Source organism: Pelodiscus sinensis, chromosome 22, assembly GCF_052426305.1.
Source record: "Pelodiscus sinensis isolate ZL-2025 chromosome 22, ASM5242630v1, whole genome shotgun sequence".
Taxonomy (NCBI): Eukaryota; Metazoa; Chordata; order Testudines; family Trionychidae; genus Pelodiscus; species Pelodiscus sinensis.
The window spans coordinates 6,540,638-6,558,741 of NC_143073.1; the positions used below are offsets into that span (position 1 = coordinate 6,540,638).

The 18,104-nt window shown below is 52.8% G+C and overlaps 1 protein-coding gene across 3 annotated transcripts in view; it reads right to left on the reverse strand.

Moving 5' to 3' along the window:
• The window catches only part of RORC (RAR related orphan receptor C), a 78,156-nt gene that overhangs the window by 17,611 nt on the left and 42,441 nt on the right, over nucleotides 1–18,104 (reverse strand). For 2 of the 3 annotated variants that reach the window (XM_075907070.2, XM_075907069.2), the window contains 2 exons: nucleotides 932–1,017; nucleotides 411–552 (listed from right to left, as the gene is read on the reverse strand). In XM_075907070.2, the coding sequence (XP_075763185.2) occupies nucleotides 411–552; nucleotides 932–1,017 (228 nt within the window). Of the gene's footprint in view, nucleotides 1–410; nucleotides 553–931; nucleotides 1,018–6,585; nucleotides 8,304–18,104 lie in introns of those variants that run through there. The other variant, XM_075907071.2, reaches the window with a different exon arrangement.

Consider the following 18,104-nt stretch of genomic DNA (forward strand, 5'->3'; position numbering starts at 1 on the left):
ACGTTTCTGCAGAAAAACATTCTTTTCCTGGTGCCATTTTTCAATGTTTTCAAGCCAAAACCTGAACATTTCCAATTAAAATGTTTTACCAGCAACAAAAAATTGTGGTGGTGGTTGTTTGTTTTTTTTTTAACTGAAAACCACATTTTAAAAACAGCTTTTCGTCTTCTGCTGAAAAGCCCAGAAACCAGCCACTTGTCAGAGGAGAGATTGAGTGAGTTGGAGTAGAAGGCTGAAGCAAAAGAAACGTGCATATTTTTAAAGCCAGCACCAAGTAATTTTAAATTCCAGGCACCAGAAATGAGTCTCTGGGGTAGAAGACAACAGCTGTTTTAACAGGGGCCCCTCACCTAGCACTGAAATGCAACCACTTCTGGGGTGAGGCGTGGCAGCTGTTTCAAATCTCTTACCATCTCGGGACATCCCCAAGCTGAGGCATTTCTGTAGCCTGCAATGCTGGCAGCGGTTGCGGCTGGTCCGGTCGATCTGGCAGTTCTGCTGGCGGGTGCAGGAATATGTCACGTTGCCCTGCTGGCTTCTGCGGAAAAAACCCTGAAACAACAGGGTCGGGGGGAGAGACAGAGAGACAAACTGACCACGGTGGCTCGGTGGCTTCTGTGTGAAGCCAGCTGGGGGTGCCAATGCCTGGGGGCGGAGCAGCTGTGGTATAAAGTCAACACAGTGGCTGAACGTCAGGAGGGCACGTCTGCTTGGCTGCTGGGCAGGTGTGAATCAGGGCCGGAACCCACACACAGCCCTGCAGGCAGACCCGGGGGGGCATCTGCTGCCAGTGCTGATCCATGGCCCCCTCTAGGGGGCGCCAAGAGAACTGGGAAGAAACCCCCACACCCGGGGCGCCCCCTGGTGACCGAGAACAGGCAAGCTGCTGCGGGGAGATGTCACAGGTGTGCGGATTTGGGGCACGGCTCACCTTGCAGCCTTCACAGGTGATGACTCCATAGTGGATCCCTGATGATTTGTCCCCACAGATCTTACATGGGATCACTTCTATTTGTGCTGGGGAGAGAGAGAGAACTCGTGAGCACGGGAGGGAACACGCTGCTCCCTGCGTATGCTGGCTTGGCTCTTACGGCGAGCAAGATGTGGTGGGGGGTGCCAGGAATCAGGACTCCTGGGTTCCATTCCCAGCTCTGGGAGGGAAGTAGGGTCCAGTGGTTAGAGTGGAGGGGGGCACAAGGCTGAGAGTCAGGTCTCCTGGGTTCTACTGCACATACAATCTCAATAGGCGAGAAGAGCTGATCCCTAAATGGCTTTAACAGCCACCAGCAGGGTGGGTGGAGCCAATTAACCAGCTCTGCTGGAGGCTGGTGCCCACAGAGAGGAGGGATTTATCTTGCCAACTCCCCAGGAAAGTGCAGCATGTTGCAGAGTTTGCCCACACAGGGGCGCCTTCGTCTCACGTTTCCACCGATGCCCAGAGGGCCGGGCACTGGCCAGGGTGCAGGGCACTCACCCAGCTGGACACCAATTTGCAGGTAGCACACCGCGGTAACCCAGCCAGCCACTGGCTGCTGCAGCAGTCACTCGGACAGCGCACATCTGCTAATCACCTGGCAAGTTCGGCAGGGAGAAAGGAGCAGAGCCCAGCCCCCCACCAGGCAGAATTGGGAGGGAAGGAGATGGAATGGGGTCAATTTCTCAGATGGGGAAATTGAGGCACAAGGCAGGGGCAAGGACGCGCTGAAGCACAGAGCCAGGAAGGGGCAGGAGTGCTGGCTCCCATCCCGCTGAGCATCAGCAACGGAAGCCTGCCGGGATCCGGACATCCTAACCTCCCACTCTCCTCCTAACCCAGCCCAGCGCTCTAACCACTAGGCAGCAATGGCTCTGTGGCACATCCCTCTGCCCAACCAAGCCTTCCCGGAGCTGGGCTGTGGCGCCAAGGCCTCAGGCTGCGGTCTAGTGACCAAAAGAAGGTGAGGGGCAAGCGCTGGCTGGTCTAGCTAAGGGCACAGCCCGGCCGCAGGGCAGGGAAAGCCCGGTCACTCACAAGAGAGCCCCAACTCTGAGGAGCGTGTCCCAGGCACGGGGCTGGGCTGCCAGGGGATCACTTGCTGGGGCCAGGAGCCACCACACTAGGATCCTGACCCTACCCGCCGGGGAGAACACCACATGGCCGGAGCTCTGGATGGGCCAGGGTGCCACATCCTGCACCAACAGGCGGGACACCCCTCTGGAAGGGCAGCAACGTGCCCTGGCGAGTTGCAGGCTGGCACCCACCCCTTTGCTCCAGCACAGGGAGCTGCCCTGGAGGCGTACTCCCCAGTGCCGGGCCTGCCCCCTGGAGCCAGGCCGCCCCCCACTGCCCTCTGGCGCAGCCCAGTGGTTTTTACTTACTGGGGCTTATTTACCCAGCCAGAGTAAAGCTGTTCCACGCTGATCAGCACCCCCCGGAGATTATCGTCACATGGCCAGTTACATAACCCAGAGATCATCTCAGAATCCCACACCGAGGGACAGCCAAAGCCAGGCCCAAGAGGCTCTGTTTAACCCCTTCGCAGGCAGCGGCTGCCCAGGCACTTTGCTCCCTGGCAGGTTTTCATTAGGGATCAGGACTGGCCGCCGTGGGTTTACATCCGCATGAACATGCCCCTCCCAGAGCCGGGATAGAACCCAGAAGGCCTGGTCCACAAGCCCTCTACTTTAACTACTAGGCCTTACTCCCCACTGAGTGCTGGAAACAGAACCCAGGAGTCCTGGCTCCTGACTTCCCCTCCCTGCTCTAACCGCTAGGCATCACTTCCTTACCAGTGCTGGGAATAGAACCTCGGAGTCCTGCAACCCAACCACCTGCTCTAACCACTAGGTACCACTGCCCTCCCAGAGCTGGGCACAGAACCCAGGAGTCACGGCTCCTGACTCCCACTGCTCTATCCACGAAACACCACTCCCTTCCCTTTACTAGGAATAAAACCCAGGAAGCCTGGTTCCCTGCTCTAACTACTAGGCCCCACTCCCCTCCCAATACTGGTCACAGAACCCAGAAGTCCTGGTGCCGAGCCTCCCCATAATCATTGCTGAGAAATACCCAGGACAGAGACTAATTGTCTCAGAAGACAGTGAGACACCTAGGAACTTGCATAATATCAGGGGTGTACCCTGGGGGATCAAGGCTAGAATAAATCTGTTCTAATGCCCCAGCTGCTGGAATCAGGGGGTGAGCTGCTGGAATCAGGGGGTGTCATTTAAAAAAGACAATTTATTCCTCACGGATGCACAGCAAAGCTTGACAACGGGCCCAGAGCACAACCTGTGCCTGTCTGAGTCTGCTGAGAGCAGCACCAACAGCTCTGAGAGCTGTGCACAGCCTTGTTCCTGTGGACTCTGAAACCTACTGGTGGCGCAAGGAGGGGAGGGGCCACCATTTGGGACAGGACGATGGCCAAGCATGTGTCAGGCCCCAGACGGCTGTTCACGGATCCTGGTGTGACGTAAACTTGCCCTAGGAGGGCAAGCAAATCTACCACTCAGCTAACTCCTGCAATAACAGCCCCATGCCCGGCACAGCCAGGGGTGTGTGTGTGTCAGCGCACGATTGTTAAGGAGGGTTTGGACTGTGAACAAACAGCACGAAGCAGCTTGGGAACAGCGCCCTGTTTGTGCGCCCACCCCCGAGGTCAGACGGGGAGACTTTAGCAGCACGTCCAGCTGTCCCCAAGGGCTGAGGCCCAGGGGCGAAGCAGGGAGCTGAGGGCTCCGTGGCTAATGAGGGGTTTGCCAGGACTGGCGCAGTAAGCTCCCTGTTGCCGGGTGGAGGGGGAAATATGATGCTGAGAATTAAACTGGAAAGGGGGAGAGAGAGGGTTTGTGAGGCAGGAGACTGGGAATCTGGGTTGCCCAGCTGTGGGACGGGAGTAGGCCCTAGTGGTTAGAGCAGGGGGGTTTTGAGAGCCAGGACTCCTGGGTTCTAAACCCAGCTCTGGGAGGGAAGCAGAGTCTAGTGGTTAGAGCAGGGGGTTGGGAACTAGAACTCCCATATTCTCTCCCTGGCTTGGGGAGGGGAGCGCAGGGGCTGGAGGGTTAGAGAAGGGGGTTTGGGAGCCAGGACTCTTGAGTTTTATTCCCGGCTCTGGGGGAAGTGCTGTTTTAATGGTTAGAGCAGCAGGAGCTGGAAGTCAGGACTGCCAGGCTTGCAACTCTGGGAGGGGACGTGATGTCTAGTGGTTAGGGCAGGGCGCTGGGACACCGGGACTCCTGGGATCCATGCCGAGCTGTGACGGGGCTGATCCGGCGGGGCAGGCCAGTGGGTTCTGTGTCCTCCCGCCTCTGGCTGCAGGGAGCCGCAAGCACCGACGTGCTCCACGCCCCTCAGCTGCAAGCCCCTTGCGAAGAGCCACGCGTAACCACATCCCGCACCGTCCAGGCCCAACGGCTGCCTTCTCCAGCACCTCCTCCCTGCCCCCACCCGGGCAGCCGCCTGGCACCGGCCCAGCTCCTGCGCTGGTTTGCTCTGCGATACGCCAGGCGCCCATTTGGTTTGCTCTTCCTCTCTAGAGCTTCCCTTACCGATGCTCCCCCGCCCCGGCCGTGTAATGAACCCAGGCGATCGGCGCGCTAAATAAGGACCGAGAACTCGGCTCCCTCGTCCCCCCATCACCTTTGAAACCTCAGCAGGCAGCAGATCGCCTGACACTAACCCACAACTGGGACACATCTCCCACCGCTCAGCAAGGCAGAAACTTCTCCAGGGCACAGAAATCTCACAGCCGCTCCTCCACGGCTCACCACACACCAGCAGGTGAAAACCCCTACCTGCCGCTCTCAGGCAGGTACCAGTAAACAACCCCTGATCCCCGCTTCTCCCCCGGTCCCCCGCCAGCAGGAGCGAGCTAACGGGGCCATGGGGCGGAGTAAGGTCTGTGATGTTCCATCAGCCCAGAGATGCTGATACGGGGCTTTACAGGCCCCATGAGAATAAGGGAAAGAGGGTAGCAAATCGCAGGCTTCAGGGCCCTTGCCTGGGCCGGGGTCAGGAAGGGAGGTAGAGAGCCACCGAGTTGCTTCTCTTCTAGCCTCTGGCCAAAGCAAGATACAGGATGAGTGGGAACCAGGGGGCTGCGAACAGGACCAGATCCTGGCTTAGATGGAGCCTGTCTAGTCCACACCCCTTGGCCTTCAGTGGTGGGACTCAGCTGGGGGTCAGGGCAAGGCGGGTCCTGAGAGAGCAGGCCGGACAGGACACAGATGTCCTGGGGGGGCTGCATTGAGAAGGGCTGACCCTTGCTTGTCCCGTGCCCTTCCCCTGGGTCTGGCACAAGCTGCTACACAGATAAAAAGCCGGAACTCCCAGCCTGCTGCGACCAGCTACTTGTGACTCCAAGGTACCCAGAATCCTTTGGGCAGGATTTCATGGCTCTCCATGGGTGGGGATGCCCAATTTGATACAGTGGCTCACGGCCATCTTAGGAAACAGAGAGGTGAAAACACCATGGGGAGCTGGGCTCTGTTCCCAGCTCTGCCATGGATTTGGGCTGCCCCCGGGAACAACTCGTTTCCCGGCACCGTGCCTCGGTTTCCCACCCCCCTGCTTCATCGGCCTTTTCTGCGTAGACACCCTGATCTCAGTCTGTCTCCCGATGCTGCCACAGTTAAATAATGAGTAGGAACTATTCCTATTCCTTTTGCCCTGCAGCCGTTCTAGAGCTCACACCCCCTGCTAGGCAGTGGCTCGTTAGAGCGAGAGCAATATTAACTGGTTAGCCCTCTTGGGAAGGATTTATTAATGACATTGGCAAGGCACGACCCAGATAGCAGCAGCTGTTCCGAGGAGACTGACACAAGAAAGGAGAACGTTTGTGAATGTTTGCCACTGGCTCTGACCCTCAAAGGGATTCAGGTGCCTAACTCCCATGGGTCAGAGTCAGGATGGAGAACAACTTTCCCTCCCTCCCTCTCTAGGGGGAGGCAGGCGGGCAGGGGATACCATGTGCATGACCCCTCACCCTATTGCTGCCTGTGGAAGAGGAGGGCAAGCTGGGGGCATCATTCAGCAGGACCAAGTACACTCAGATGATCTACAGCATCCCAGCGAAAACACCAGGGCTCTATACAGCGTGTAGTCAACCTGTGGAACTCCTTGCCAGAGGAGGCTGTGAAGGCTAGGACTATAATAGAGTTTAAAGAGAAGCTAGATAATTTCATGGAGGTTAGGTCCATACAAGGCTATTAGCCAGGGGATAAAATGGTGTCCTTGGCCTCTGTTTGTCAGAGGCTGGAGAGGGATGGCAGGAGACAAATCGCTTGATCATTGTCTTCGGTCCACCCTATCTGGGGCACCTGGTGCTGGCCACTGTCGGCAGAGAGGACACTGAGCTAGATGGACCTTTGGTCTGACCCAGTACGGCCGTTCTTATGTTCTTATTATGTTCTCTGCAAGTTATTAAAAAAGAGCCGAGAACTAGCCCTAATCCAGTCACTTCTGGGCAGTTACACCAGGGTTCGTTTGTCCCCAGACTGCTGCTTTGTGCTTCCATTACACACTGCACATGCACGTTTGGTGTACCCGTATCTGCCCACTCGCAACCCTCCCCAACCTGTAATGCACCATTAGCCTGCGGAACTCACAGAGACAAGATCTCCCGGAAGCCAACAGCTCCACAGCAAATGCAGTAGCAGCTGGACCCTGTGGTGGATAATGAAAACAGCCCGAGTTACAACAGTAAGCACTAGAAGGGATGTCCTGACACAGGAGAGCCGGCATCAGCCAATGCTGGGGCCAGGAAGGGAATTCTCTCCGGTTCACCGAATGCAGCCAGTGCTGGCTTTTGCGTGCTGGTACATTCCTGTATTTCCTTAAACAACACGGGGGCTGGTAAGTTTGTCTGATAAGAATCGTCCTCTATCCTACGCATTCCATTTCCTCTCTGCAACCACTCACCACTCAGACCCAACGAGAAGAAAAAACCACAGGCTTCAATTGATGCGCTCCTAAGCTCACAACACAATGATGATTTTTTTTTGTCTTTTCAATCTATCTATATCAAATCAAATCTGTGGGAATGGGCTTGGGGTCTGACTCAGACACAGGAACCCAGAGCCTGAATTAGTCAAAATCTCAAAAGCCAGAGAGCAAGCTGCCAGTAACTCTCACTTTCAGGTGATGGCTGATGCCAGTAAATTCGACCTGAGAAAGGTCAACGAGGTCTCAGGCGAATTCCCCTGCCGCCCCACGATCGATGTGTGATGCCCGCGGGTGGCTGAGTAAGAGGATGAAGCCAAGACTTCGGAGGGGAGGAAGCAACAACAACCAAAAAAAAAAAATCCTTTGACACCAAAAAAGTGCAGCGTAATCTGGTCAGGAACTAGCCCCAGCCAATGTTCCTGACTTTAATCACTGAGGGGCCTTGTGGGGTGGGTCCGTGTCACGCTTCCCGTGGCGTCATGGAAAGTTCCACATGGCTGGGGTGGGGTCGGGCACATGGAACTTTCCGAAATGGGGGTCACGTGGGAATGGGGCAGGGAAAACATGCTAAGTCATGAAACGCAGGGAAGCCGAGGCAGCCTGGGGCAGGAAAGCAGGCCCTGGGAGGCCCGTGGGCTGCTCTTGGCCCAGGTGAGACCGGCCTTAGTTGCACGGATTAAGAGCAGGTTCATGCGGCCAATGAGGCGAAATCACAGCCTTGATTAACCCAGGAGGTGCGCGGGTGATAGGAGGCCAGTTCCAGGGACTTCCAAAACCAAAGGCAGGAGCCCTTGCCGCTCCGGCTACTCAGCCTGAGCTGCTACGCCAAATCCCAACGGGGTCCTGTCACATGCCCGGACCTGCCTCTTCCATGTCGACAAGCCCCAGTTTTAGCCTGGCTGGCAGGCCGAGGCTCCCAGGCCCACCCCCTCACAGGGCCACAGGGCCCCGCCGGTGGCTCTGAGGAGCCCACAGACCGTGGAGAACCCGGCCCACGTCCCTCTGATCTGCTGTGATGCCATTTGGTCCCTCCTGAGCTTCGCTGGCCCCTCACGGCCGCGACAGGCCGAACCCCTGGCCCGGGCAGCGCGACCGCGGCACGGCCTCCCCGGGAGCCAGGCTGAGCTAGCCTGCACGCTGCTGCTGACCCTGGCTCCTTCTGTCTGTCCAAGGGGCTTGTGCCCTGCTGAGAACCGCCCAGGCCTGGCTCGGGAGAAGAGAAAGCTTCGGCTGGCTCAGCGCGGCTACGGAGCCTATGCCCTGCAGAGCGGGCGCCTAGCGAAGTCAGAAACGTCCCCACTCAGCCCACAGGAGGAGGATGGCCCAGTGGTTAGGGAACTGAGCCAGGCGTGAGTCGGGCTTGACCGCACGCTCCCTCGGTGATCTCGGGCAAGTCCCGTGCCCGCCGCGGCTCAGTTCCCCGTCTGCGAGCCGCCGGCACTCGAGAGGGAAGGGAGCCCGGACGCCACGGCAGGGGTGGGGAACCTATGGCCCCTCGCCTGGATCTGGCCCCTGAGGCTCGCGGTTCCCCCCCAGCACTGGGGAGCCTGTGTTGGCATCCCAGCCCCCCGCCGCCATCCTGCCGTGGGCTGGAGCGCACGGAATCTGCTAGCCGGGCTCCCCCAGGCTCTGGCGTGCGAGGGGAACGTGGCGAGTGTTTTTCTCCTCCTCAGTCAGGGGGGGTTGGGATTTTTTTCACTTGCGTGGTCCCCCTTCCCCTGCCTGATTTTTCTGTGGGGCTGCAGCCGCCAGCTCCCCAAAAGGGTCCCCACCCCGGCACTATGGGGATGAGCCAAGAGGGAGGGATTTCTCCGTGTCCTTCCTCCCCTCTTGTAGTCTGCTGACCTGGTCGCGGCCCTTTCGGCACCCGATTGCCACCGGGGTGCGAGGCGCCGTGAGGGGATGGCACCTGCCCAAAGGAGCCCCAGTTTTATGCTGGAGGTACCGCAGTAACGGACTGAATGGCGCACGTCCCCTGCAGAACCCTCCACGCAAAGCGGGAGGAGGGAGATGCACGGTTAGCGCTGGGACTCCAGGGTTCCCATCCCAGCTCTGGGAGAAGCGCAGTTCAGCGGTTAGATCAGGAGACAGGGAACCGGGACTCCCGGGTTCTTTTCTCAGCTGTGAAACGCAGCCGAGTCCAGGAGCTAGCGCGGGGCCGTGGGAGAGGGGGACTCAGGAGCCCTGGGTTTGATTGCCTGTCAAATCACAGGGCAAGCCGCTTCCCCCACTCCCTGTGCCTCTGCTTCCCAGCCTGTAAAATGGGCATCATGAGACTCACAGTCAAAGGGCTTTGAGATCCCAGGTCTCTCCTGTTCTGTCTGATTTCGAGCAGCCCCCATTTCCTTGCCCTGCCCCCCCCCTCCAAACCACCCCCACCAAGGCTTTTAAATCAACTGCACAAGAACCCAGTGGATCCAGGCTTCAGCTGGTGGTTGATACAACCCTCCCTCCCCCAGCACGCACCCCCCCCCCAGCCCACTTTCCAAACCCCTGTCGTGGCTGGAGCCGGGGGGGCTGGCTTGTGGTGATCCCCGCACTGAGTTCCAGGAAAGAGAAGTGTATTTGCATATTAATAGAAAACCGTCAGTGCAGAAGCCGCCAGGGGGAGGTCTGATAAGATCACAGGGCTGCTTTGGCGACATGCTTCCCTTCTCCACCCCGCTGGGCCACGGTTCAGGTGGTGGGCAGAACTCTGGGGGCTTTAGTGACCTACTGGCAAAGCCAGGGCCAGCAAAAAACCTCTCGCCCCCCTGGCTCTGCTCAGCTCGCTGCACTTGGCAAAAGGAGGGAATGGCGCCAGTGGGGAAACTGAGGCACGGAGCATGGCAGGGACTTGCCACATCTCGACAAAACAGGAGTCCAGATGCCCAGGCCCTGCTCGAGATCCCGATATCCCTCCCTGGGCTGGGAAGGGAACCCAGGAGACCTGACTGCCCGTCGGCTGGTCTACGTGACCCTGCGGCATATTTAAGGTCAGAAGCTGATGGCGTCAAGAACACATTTAACTGCTGGAAACCAAGAGTCACCTTCACACGTGGAAGCTAAAGTTAGCCTCCTAGACCCCAGTGGTAGGTGCCCAAGCGACCTGCTTTGCTGAAGCAGGCCACAGACGTCCCAGCTCAGCACCTCTGCAAACCACACCTCTGTGAACCGCACGAGTCGGGTGCGAAGAGTGGAAATACTGGCCTCGGCCCAGAGCAAAATCAGGCAGAAGGGGCAGGGCCGGGGCGCCTGGGTTCCTTTCACAAATTGGGTAGTGGCGCCTAGTGATTATAGCAAGGGGGACTGGGAGCAAGAACTTCTGGGTTCTACCGCCCGGACTGGGAGAAAAGTCTCACGGTTACAGGGCTCAGGTCTCCTGGGCTCTCTCCCTAGCGCTGCCCCTGACTAGCTACGTAACTTCGCATCAGTTGCTGCGGTGGCGTGTGCCTCAGTTTCCCCAATCTGGAACGGGACGACAACCACCTCCAGCGGCGCCGCCTTAGCAATGTTGGCACCGAGGGTGCCCGGCTGCATGGGAGGCATGGGCACGGGGCAGTGGGGAGCATGACACGAGGCTCAGCTAACACCAGGCGACCGCTCGGCACGAACCAAAAGCGCAGAGCCAGGGCCAAGGCAGATGCGTCAAAACCGGAACGGAGCAGAACTCGCCAGCCCTGGAGGAAAACCAGGGGAGAACCGGGGGGGGGGGGTGAACCTCTATGCCAGCAGATGCCCCTCCCCACTCTTGGCACAGAATCTTCAGACAGGGCCCCGAAGGAGAGTCAGGATCCAGGACTCTTGCCTCTCCTCTCAGTCCCTGGCTTTAACCACTACACCCATCTCTTCCCCAGCTACCCCCTGTTCCATCTCCCTCCCCAGCGCGAACAAGCTGCCAGCCTGAGCGCCAGGTGACTCCGACGCGGTTGGCTGCCTCCTCAATGCAGAACCTGGCTAAGTTCAGAGAAGGCAGGCGCCCCTCTGTTGCCCTGGCCGGCTCCCTGCCTGCTGCCCCTGGGGCACGGAGCCAGGGTGGGCCAGCAGCCCCCTCGCCCTGCTAGGAGACAGGCCAAAGCACCTACCACGCCCCTGACCAGCCTGGGCACTCACCAGGGAAGGGCCCAAGTCAGTGCTAGCACCGGATGCGAGGCAGGATGCGGCGACCTGCCTGGTGTGAGCTGACACTGGAAGGTTTAGGTCTTGGGTGCCCCTCCTGGCATGGGGAACTCGCAGCCTGGCACACTGCCTCCCTGGCCAGACCCCCTGGGGGACTGAACTCTTGGAGGCTGGGGCAGAGAATGCCAACGAGAGCTGGCTGGAGCCCGTTTTGCAGCGTGGTGCAGAGACTGCAGCAGGAAGGCAGCATGGCCTAGCGGATAGAGCCCTGGACTGAGGCGCCAGCTACGTTACGCACACAGCTGCGACCACGGCACGCGGAGGAAGCCCGGGGGATGCTTTGATCTAGCTAGCTCAGAAATCAGCAGCCGTGAAGCCCTGGATGCATAAGCTAGCTGCTCAAGGGTGCCCCCATGATCACCCGCCGCCTCGTGCAGCTTCCCTGCTGTTGGCACTGGAGCCTGCTACCTCACAGCTGGCGGGGTTATGCCTACACGAGTTCCTGTGCGTGCTGTAGTCAGAGGCATGACTGCAGCAGAGACAGACTTTGAGGTTCAGGAGATCTAGGGACTATTCATAGCTCTACTGCTGGGTGACCTTGTGTGAGCTAGTTGCTTGCCTCGTGCCTCAGTTTCCTCATCTGTAACAAGGGGATAATGATCCTCATCTCCTTTGGAAAGAGGTTTAAGATGTGCTGGTGAAAAGCTCTCCCCAGGAGAACTCCTATTTAGCACAGAGCATGGGGTGAGGGATCATGTCTGTTTTCTCCCTGAAATCAGAAGAAAAAAAAAAAAAAGACAGGCTGTGACTAATATTCCCTGTAAGCTGAGCACTTGCACGGCCACCCAGGAGAGATTCAGGTGCTGCCCAGCTGATTAGCAGAGCGCCCACCACCAGCAGCACATCCGCACATGCCTTGGTGCACATCACAAAATTTATTCCGCACATGGGTTGAAACAAATTAGAGGGAATATTGTCTGTGACCTAACGAGGCACCGCTGGCCACTGGCTTTAGAAATCCTCAGGCGGATCTCTCCTCTGGTGTAGCTGCCCTGCTCCATCTGCTCTCAGGACGGACAGAAAGGCAAAATTGCTCGCAGGTGCCTTTGAGGAAGCACCAGAAGGCATTTCACTTCTCGGGCTCGGCAAACCATAACTCAGTGTGTGGCCTGAGCGGGGCTATTTGAGTAAAAGTGTCTTTTTGGAATGGGTTTGAGCCTCCACAAGGGCACGGTGAGTAGTTAACACTTTCCCCACATTAATCAAACTGAAAACACCCGATTATGAACTTGCCCGATGTCAAGGCACACTTCACGCCCCCAAGGCGTTACTCAGCTTTCTGGGTGTCTGCAGAACAAAGCCGATCCTGAGGCCTGGGGGCCCCAGCTTCAAAAACAAACCCACAGGGTCTAGACATGGGGGCGGTGTCTCGGGCTGGGTTCTCACCCCCTGCCCCAGCTTAGAAAAGATTTTTTTATTTTATTTTTTTTTTAATTAGGCTTGAAGAGTGAGACAGCATCTCAGACAAGTGGAGTCTGGGTGCCAAAGAAGGCAGACAAAATGGGCAGCAAAAGAAAGCCAAATAGCCACCCTCCACATACTTTATAGGGGAAGGAATCTCACATGGTGCAAAAAAGTTTAGGGCCAGATCCACAAGATTGGGGAATGCTCAGAACCTCTCAGATTTGGACTCTTGAACAGAAAATAAAGTAGGGTGGTTGTGTGGGGTGGAGAGAGACTGAGCGTCAGGATTCCCAGGGTCTGTCCCTCACTCTGGGACAAACTACAGGTCCAAGTTGTTAGATCAGGGGACAGAGTTCTAATCCTACCTCCGTCTGACGCTTGTAGTTCAAACCACCACAGATCAAAGACTGGGGGAGCGAACAGCTTCTGTTAGGGTACGTGTATGCTGCCCGGCTATTTCGGGATGCCGAAGGGAGGGATCCCAAAATGGCTACCCCACGTCTTCACAAGCCGCCCGTTATCTCGAAATGTTTTTCGAAATAACGGCACGCTATTTCGCCATCCCTGTAACCCTTGTTCCACGAGGGTTAAGGGACATCTCAAAATGGTGTGTTATTGCGAAACTTGGCACTGTGTAGATGCGCCAAATTTCAAAACGAATAGAATCGAAATAAGATATGCAATTGGTGTAGTGCAAATTGTGTATCTTATTTCGAGTTTAGGATGCTGTGTAGACGCACCCTTAGAGTAGATCCCTAAGCCCAAACCCCAGAGTAAATTAAGTGGGTTTGTCTGTGCGCAGCCTCTTCCCCTGTCTTACCCAGGGGTGGGGTCCCCCAAAAAGCACAGCAGCTCCCATTCAGACCGAGAAACCACAAGCTGCCAGCGGTTCTCACTGATCTGCTTACAGCTAGGTTTTCCAAACCCAATGTACTGAGAGCTTCTGAAATCTAGCCTGTTATTTTGGTCTTTAAGCCGGATGCCTACAGCTAGGTTTTTGTTTCTGCTAGTGGTACACATTCACACGCGCCTTGGTGCACAGAGAAAAATGTATTCTGCACAGGATTAGGGATATGGAACAACTGCCATATGAGGAGAGATTAACGAGACTGGCAGGAGCGGCCCTAGATGAGCTGCCGGCAGCTGGCGTCCTAGGCAAAATGCGCGATCGGCACCCCCACCTCCAAACCCCTCAACGACCGTTTAATTTGGCGCCCTAGGCGACTGCTTCGTTCGTGCCTGTGGATGGACCGCCACTGGAGACTGGGACTTTTCAGCTTGGAAAAGAGACAACTAAGGGGGGATATGATAGAGGTCTATAAAATCATGACTGGTGTGGAGAAAGTAAATAAGGCAAAGTTATTTACTTGTTCTCATAACACAAGAACTAGGGGGTCAACCAATGAAATTAACAGGTAGCGGGTTTAAAACAAACAAAAGGAAATATTTCTTCACGCAACGCACAGTCAACCTGTGGAACTCCTCGCCAGAGGATGTTTTGAAGACCAGGACTTCAACAGGGTTCAGAAAAGAGCTAGATACATTCATGGAGGTTAGGTCCATCAATAGCTATCAGCCAGGAGAGGCAGAAATGGTGTCCCTAGCTTCTGTTTGGCAGAAGCTGGGAATGAGCAACAGGGGGCAGTTTACTTGATTCTCTGTTCTGTTCTCTCCCTCTGGGGCACCTGGCATTGGCCACTGTCAAGACAGACAGGATCCTCTGGTCTGACCCATTCTGGCCGTTCTTATGGATGGAAAAGATTAGAGGGAACATTGACTCTACATGGGGGCTGAACTGGTTTAAAATAGGTGATGCCCTTGAGGGCCTAGCTATCACCATTATTATTTTGGAAAGTCTTTGTGGCTGACACTTTTGAAATAAAACTGTTGTGACATGAAAAGTTGAAATAAAAAAAAAAACCAACCCCCCCCCCGCCCCTCCAAACCCAGCCACCAGCAGAACGTCGACGATAAAAAATGGAGAAATGACCAGGAGACCCAGCTATATGTGATGGATGCTGGGTGAAAGGCAGGCAGATTCCATGGCCACGAGGGGTAGGCTAAAACTGGTAGGGAGACTGACAGATAGATAAGGTAGATAAGACAGGTGGACAGAGATTAAAACAAACATCAGAGGTATAGTGAGCCCAGAGAAATGATAAATAATGGGGCACAGGGAGATTGGGCACCATATGACAGTGAATATTAATGTGTCATTATTTTCAACTAAGGAGACAACTGCCCCGCTCTATAAACTGGGCTAGTGTAGAAAAAAAAATCAGGTTGTTTATTACCTCCCAGAAAAAAAAATTCCTCATCCATCAACTAAATACTACCTATAGGTCCATTGTTGTCTATCTCAGTTTTGTCCAGGCAATGCAAGTTTTTTTTTTCTCTCTCTCTTTATATATATAGTTATATCAGTCACACACAAATGATGACATATCAAAGGTTTGTCCACACTAAAAAGTTGTATCACCTGGGGGAAGAAACGATTCTGGTATAAGGTGCCTTTATCATAGTATAACTGCATCCACACGAGGGGTTGTATTACGCAAGTAAAAATCAATCAATCAATCACACTTCAAACCAACCAACTATACTCGGACAATTTTGAAGAACAGACCTTGCCAAAGAGGGAAGCAGCATGCTAATTAGACATTTTAAGCTTCTGCTTTTAACATAGATGGCAAATTAGTGCACCCAACGGTGTTTTCTTTCTGTTGTATATAAGACACAGAGAAATTTTTATATATCTAGGGTGTGTCTGATCAATCCAGCATCTTGCTCTAAAGTTTAACCATTCCTTTCTGTTCTTTTGACATGCAAAGGAAGCAGCATAGTTATTACACTTTGACAAAAGTCTCGGTTGTACCTTTGCACCTGAAGATGTTTTACTTATTTCAAATAAAAGCATTGTAGAATAATGCTGTTTTTCTTACTAAATTCAAGTTTCAACGCTGCAGGGTCATGAATTTATTTTGGGGGAGATGCTCATTTGGTCTGCACCAACAATAGAGGAAAGACTTCCCCCAAAAGACCTCAGCTCTCATTCAGGCAACCAAATAAAGACTCAATTTTCCAGAATCAGCACCTCTAGGAGTTCATGTCTGTTGAAAATCTGACTCTAAATTCCATACAAACTAGAAATTAAGAGCCAGATCCTGATAGGGTTGCTAGGTGTCCAGTTTTGAACTGGACAGTCCAATATTTGAGCTTTCTGTTCGGGAAACAAATTGAGAAAATATAAATGAGAAAATATAAATGTCTGGTATTTTCTAAATAAGATGTAATGTAGATTGTGATGTGATGTCAAGTGTGCTCAGTATTTTTGTTGAAACCATCTGGGAACCCTAGATCCCGGAGTCACTAAAGCGAGGCTGAAATCACATCAGCTAAGAACGTGGCCTTAAGAAGTTTTAAAACGACCATATACGCAAGAAAGATTTATATAACTCATAATAATTGATAGATCGTGTTGTTTTTCCACAGCCGTTGCTCAAAGGGTCTAAGAATCGCTTCAGTTTGACTCTGAAACTTCATTATCAAACAGTTCATAATCTTGTATAATCAAAAAGCGATTGATGTTAAGTAAACCGATGTTTGAACACAACGGAGGACCAAAAAGCCGACAGATGTATATCTTGCTAAACCACCATGATATGGTGTTTAATTAACACACGAAAATGATGCTATCAAGTCAAATTCATTCGATTTAAGAAGTCATTTTATGCTAACTAAAGCAATTGCTTCATAACTGTGCACAGGATAAGAATCTGCTTAATTCTTAAAGTTTTAAATAATCAACATATTCTAATTCACACAAAAATGCATCACTACTGTTAAATTACCTGCATATTTAGGGATCTAATTTTCTCTGGGTATTTCCTTTTATTTTGCATCGCAAACATTTTTTTAAAATTTACATTAAGCACTACACTAATTAAAAAGATGTTTAGCATTGATACCAGCTGGATTTGAGTAGGACTTAATTATTCTTTATAAAGCACCACTCTCCCCACTAACAGACTCTCAAATATTTTGTGAAACAGCAACATTCCAATTGGTTTTTATTAACAAAGGCAACTTTTTGCATTCTGTTGTGCTATTAAATGGCAAGAGAGTGAGATATACATTCGGGATATTTTTGTACTGTCCAAAACCTAATTGTATTGTCCCAAAAGTTTCCAACTGAGACAGTTTCGAAATACTTCTTGGAAAGAAGCGAAAAGATTGTAAGTCTTATTTGTTCCATCTTATTAATTTTGGGATTTTTAACACACACAAACATTTTCAGTCAGTTAAAGCAAGAGATGAATTGACCAAGATCAGAGGTTTATTTCAGTAATGGATTGAATCAGATGCTAAAAAAAGAAACCCAAAAAGTTATGACATACAAAACCAGATTTTCATGAGCTCAGTACCCGCCGCTGTGACCTTGTTTGAAGATCTATTCACTTAGTTTGCTGTCTAAATATTTTTGGTGCCTGAAGCTTGTTTTATTTTGCTTCGAGGTGGGAATCATTTGCAGCTGTGACTAATTAATTGTAGAGCCATTTTGCCTGGGTACTTTTTTAAAATTGTGGTTTAAATTGAAATAAATAATAATAATTACATGCGGCAGAGGGGAAAGGGGGGGAGGTCTTTTGAAAAATTCTGGCCTTCGTCAATTTCAAAATAAGTAAATTACCAATGGCTAGGCAGAGAAATCAGGGTAAGAATGCAGCATTCTCCAGAACCCATCTCAATCAAAGAAAGTTAATTTGTCTCTTTTATTAATCAATGACTTGATTTGTTCTCTCTCGCTTTCTAGTTACTTGGAGTGAGCAATCACTAGAGCGTCTGAGTACCTATAATTGGGATTAGGAAGCTCAGACCCTCTCAGGATCAGGTCCCCAGGTTGCCGAACAGAATTCATAAGCATCAACAATCTATGCTCAAACCCCTTAACCTTCCATCCTTCCACCATCATTGAAAACTATAATTCTGCCAGAGATCCTGGCCATGCAGATTCCCCCAGTCATAGATCAGGTTGCGGAAGCTAACCTTCATAGATTTATGGTCAAAAAGGACCATTTTGATCATCTATTCTAATCTGAGCTTTTGCACCACTTCTGGGTGAGTTGGAGCTTATCTTTGAGAAATGCGTCCAGTTCTCAATGTGAGAATTTTCACCAGATAAAGAATCCACCACAACCCTTGGTAAATTGTCTCACCGGTTAAGTCACCCTCCCTGCTAAAAACGTACGTTCATTTCTAGTTTGAATTTGGTCTAGCTTCAGTTTCCAGACACTGGATTTCATTCTGCTAAATTAAAGGATCACATACAATTAGTAATCGCTTCCCCAGGTTGGCTGTGATCAAGATACCTGTTAGCTTTCCTTTGGATAAATGAAATAAGACTGAGCTTCTTTCGTCTCTTTCTCTTAATGTTCCCTCTAATTTTTTCCATCCATGTGAGGAATAAATTTTGTCCTGTGCACTGAGGAATGGCAAATGTTCGCCATGAGTAGAAACACATGCTGCCAGCTGTGAATGCTCTGCTAATCGGCTAAGTGGCTTTTGAATCTATCCTGGGTGGCTGCCCAAGCACTTCGCTTACAGGGAACACTGCTCTCTC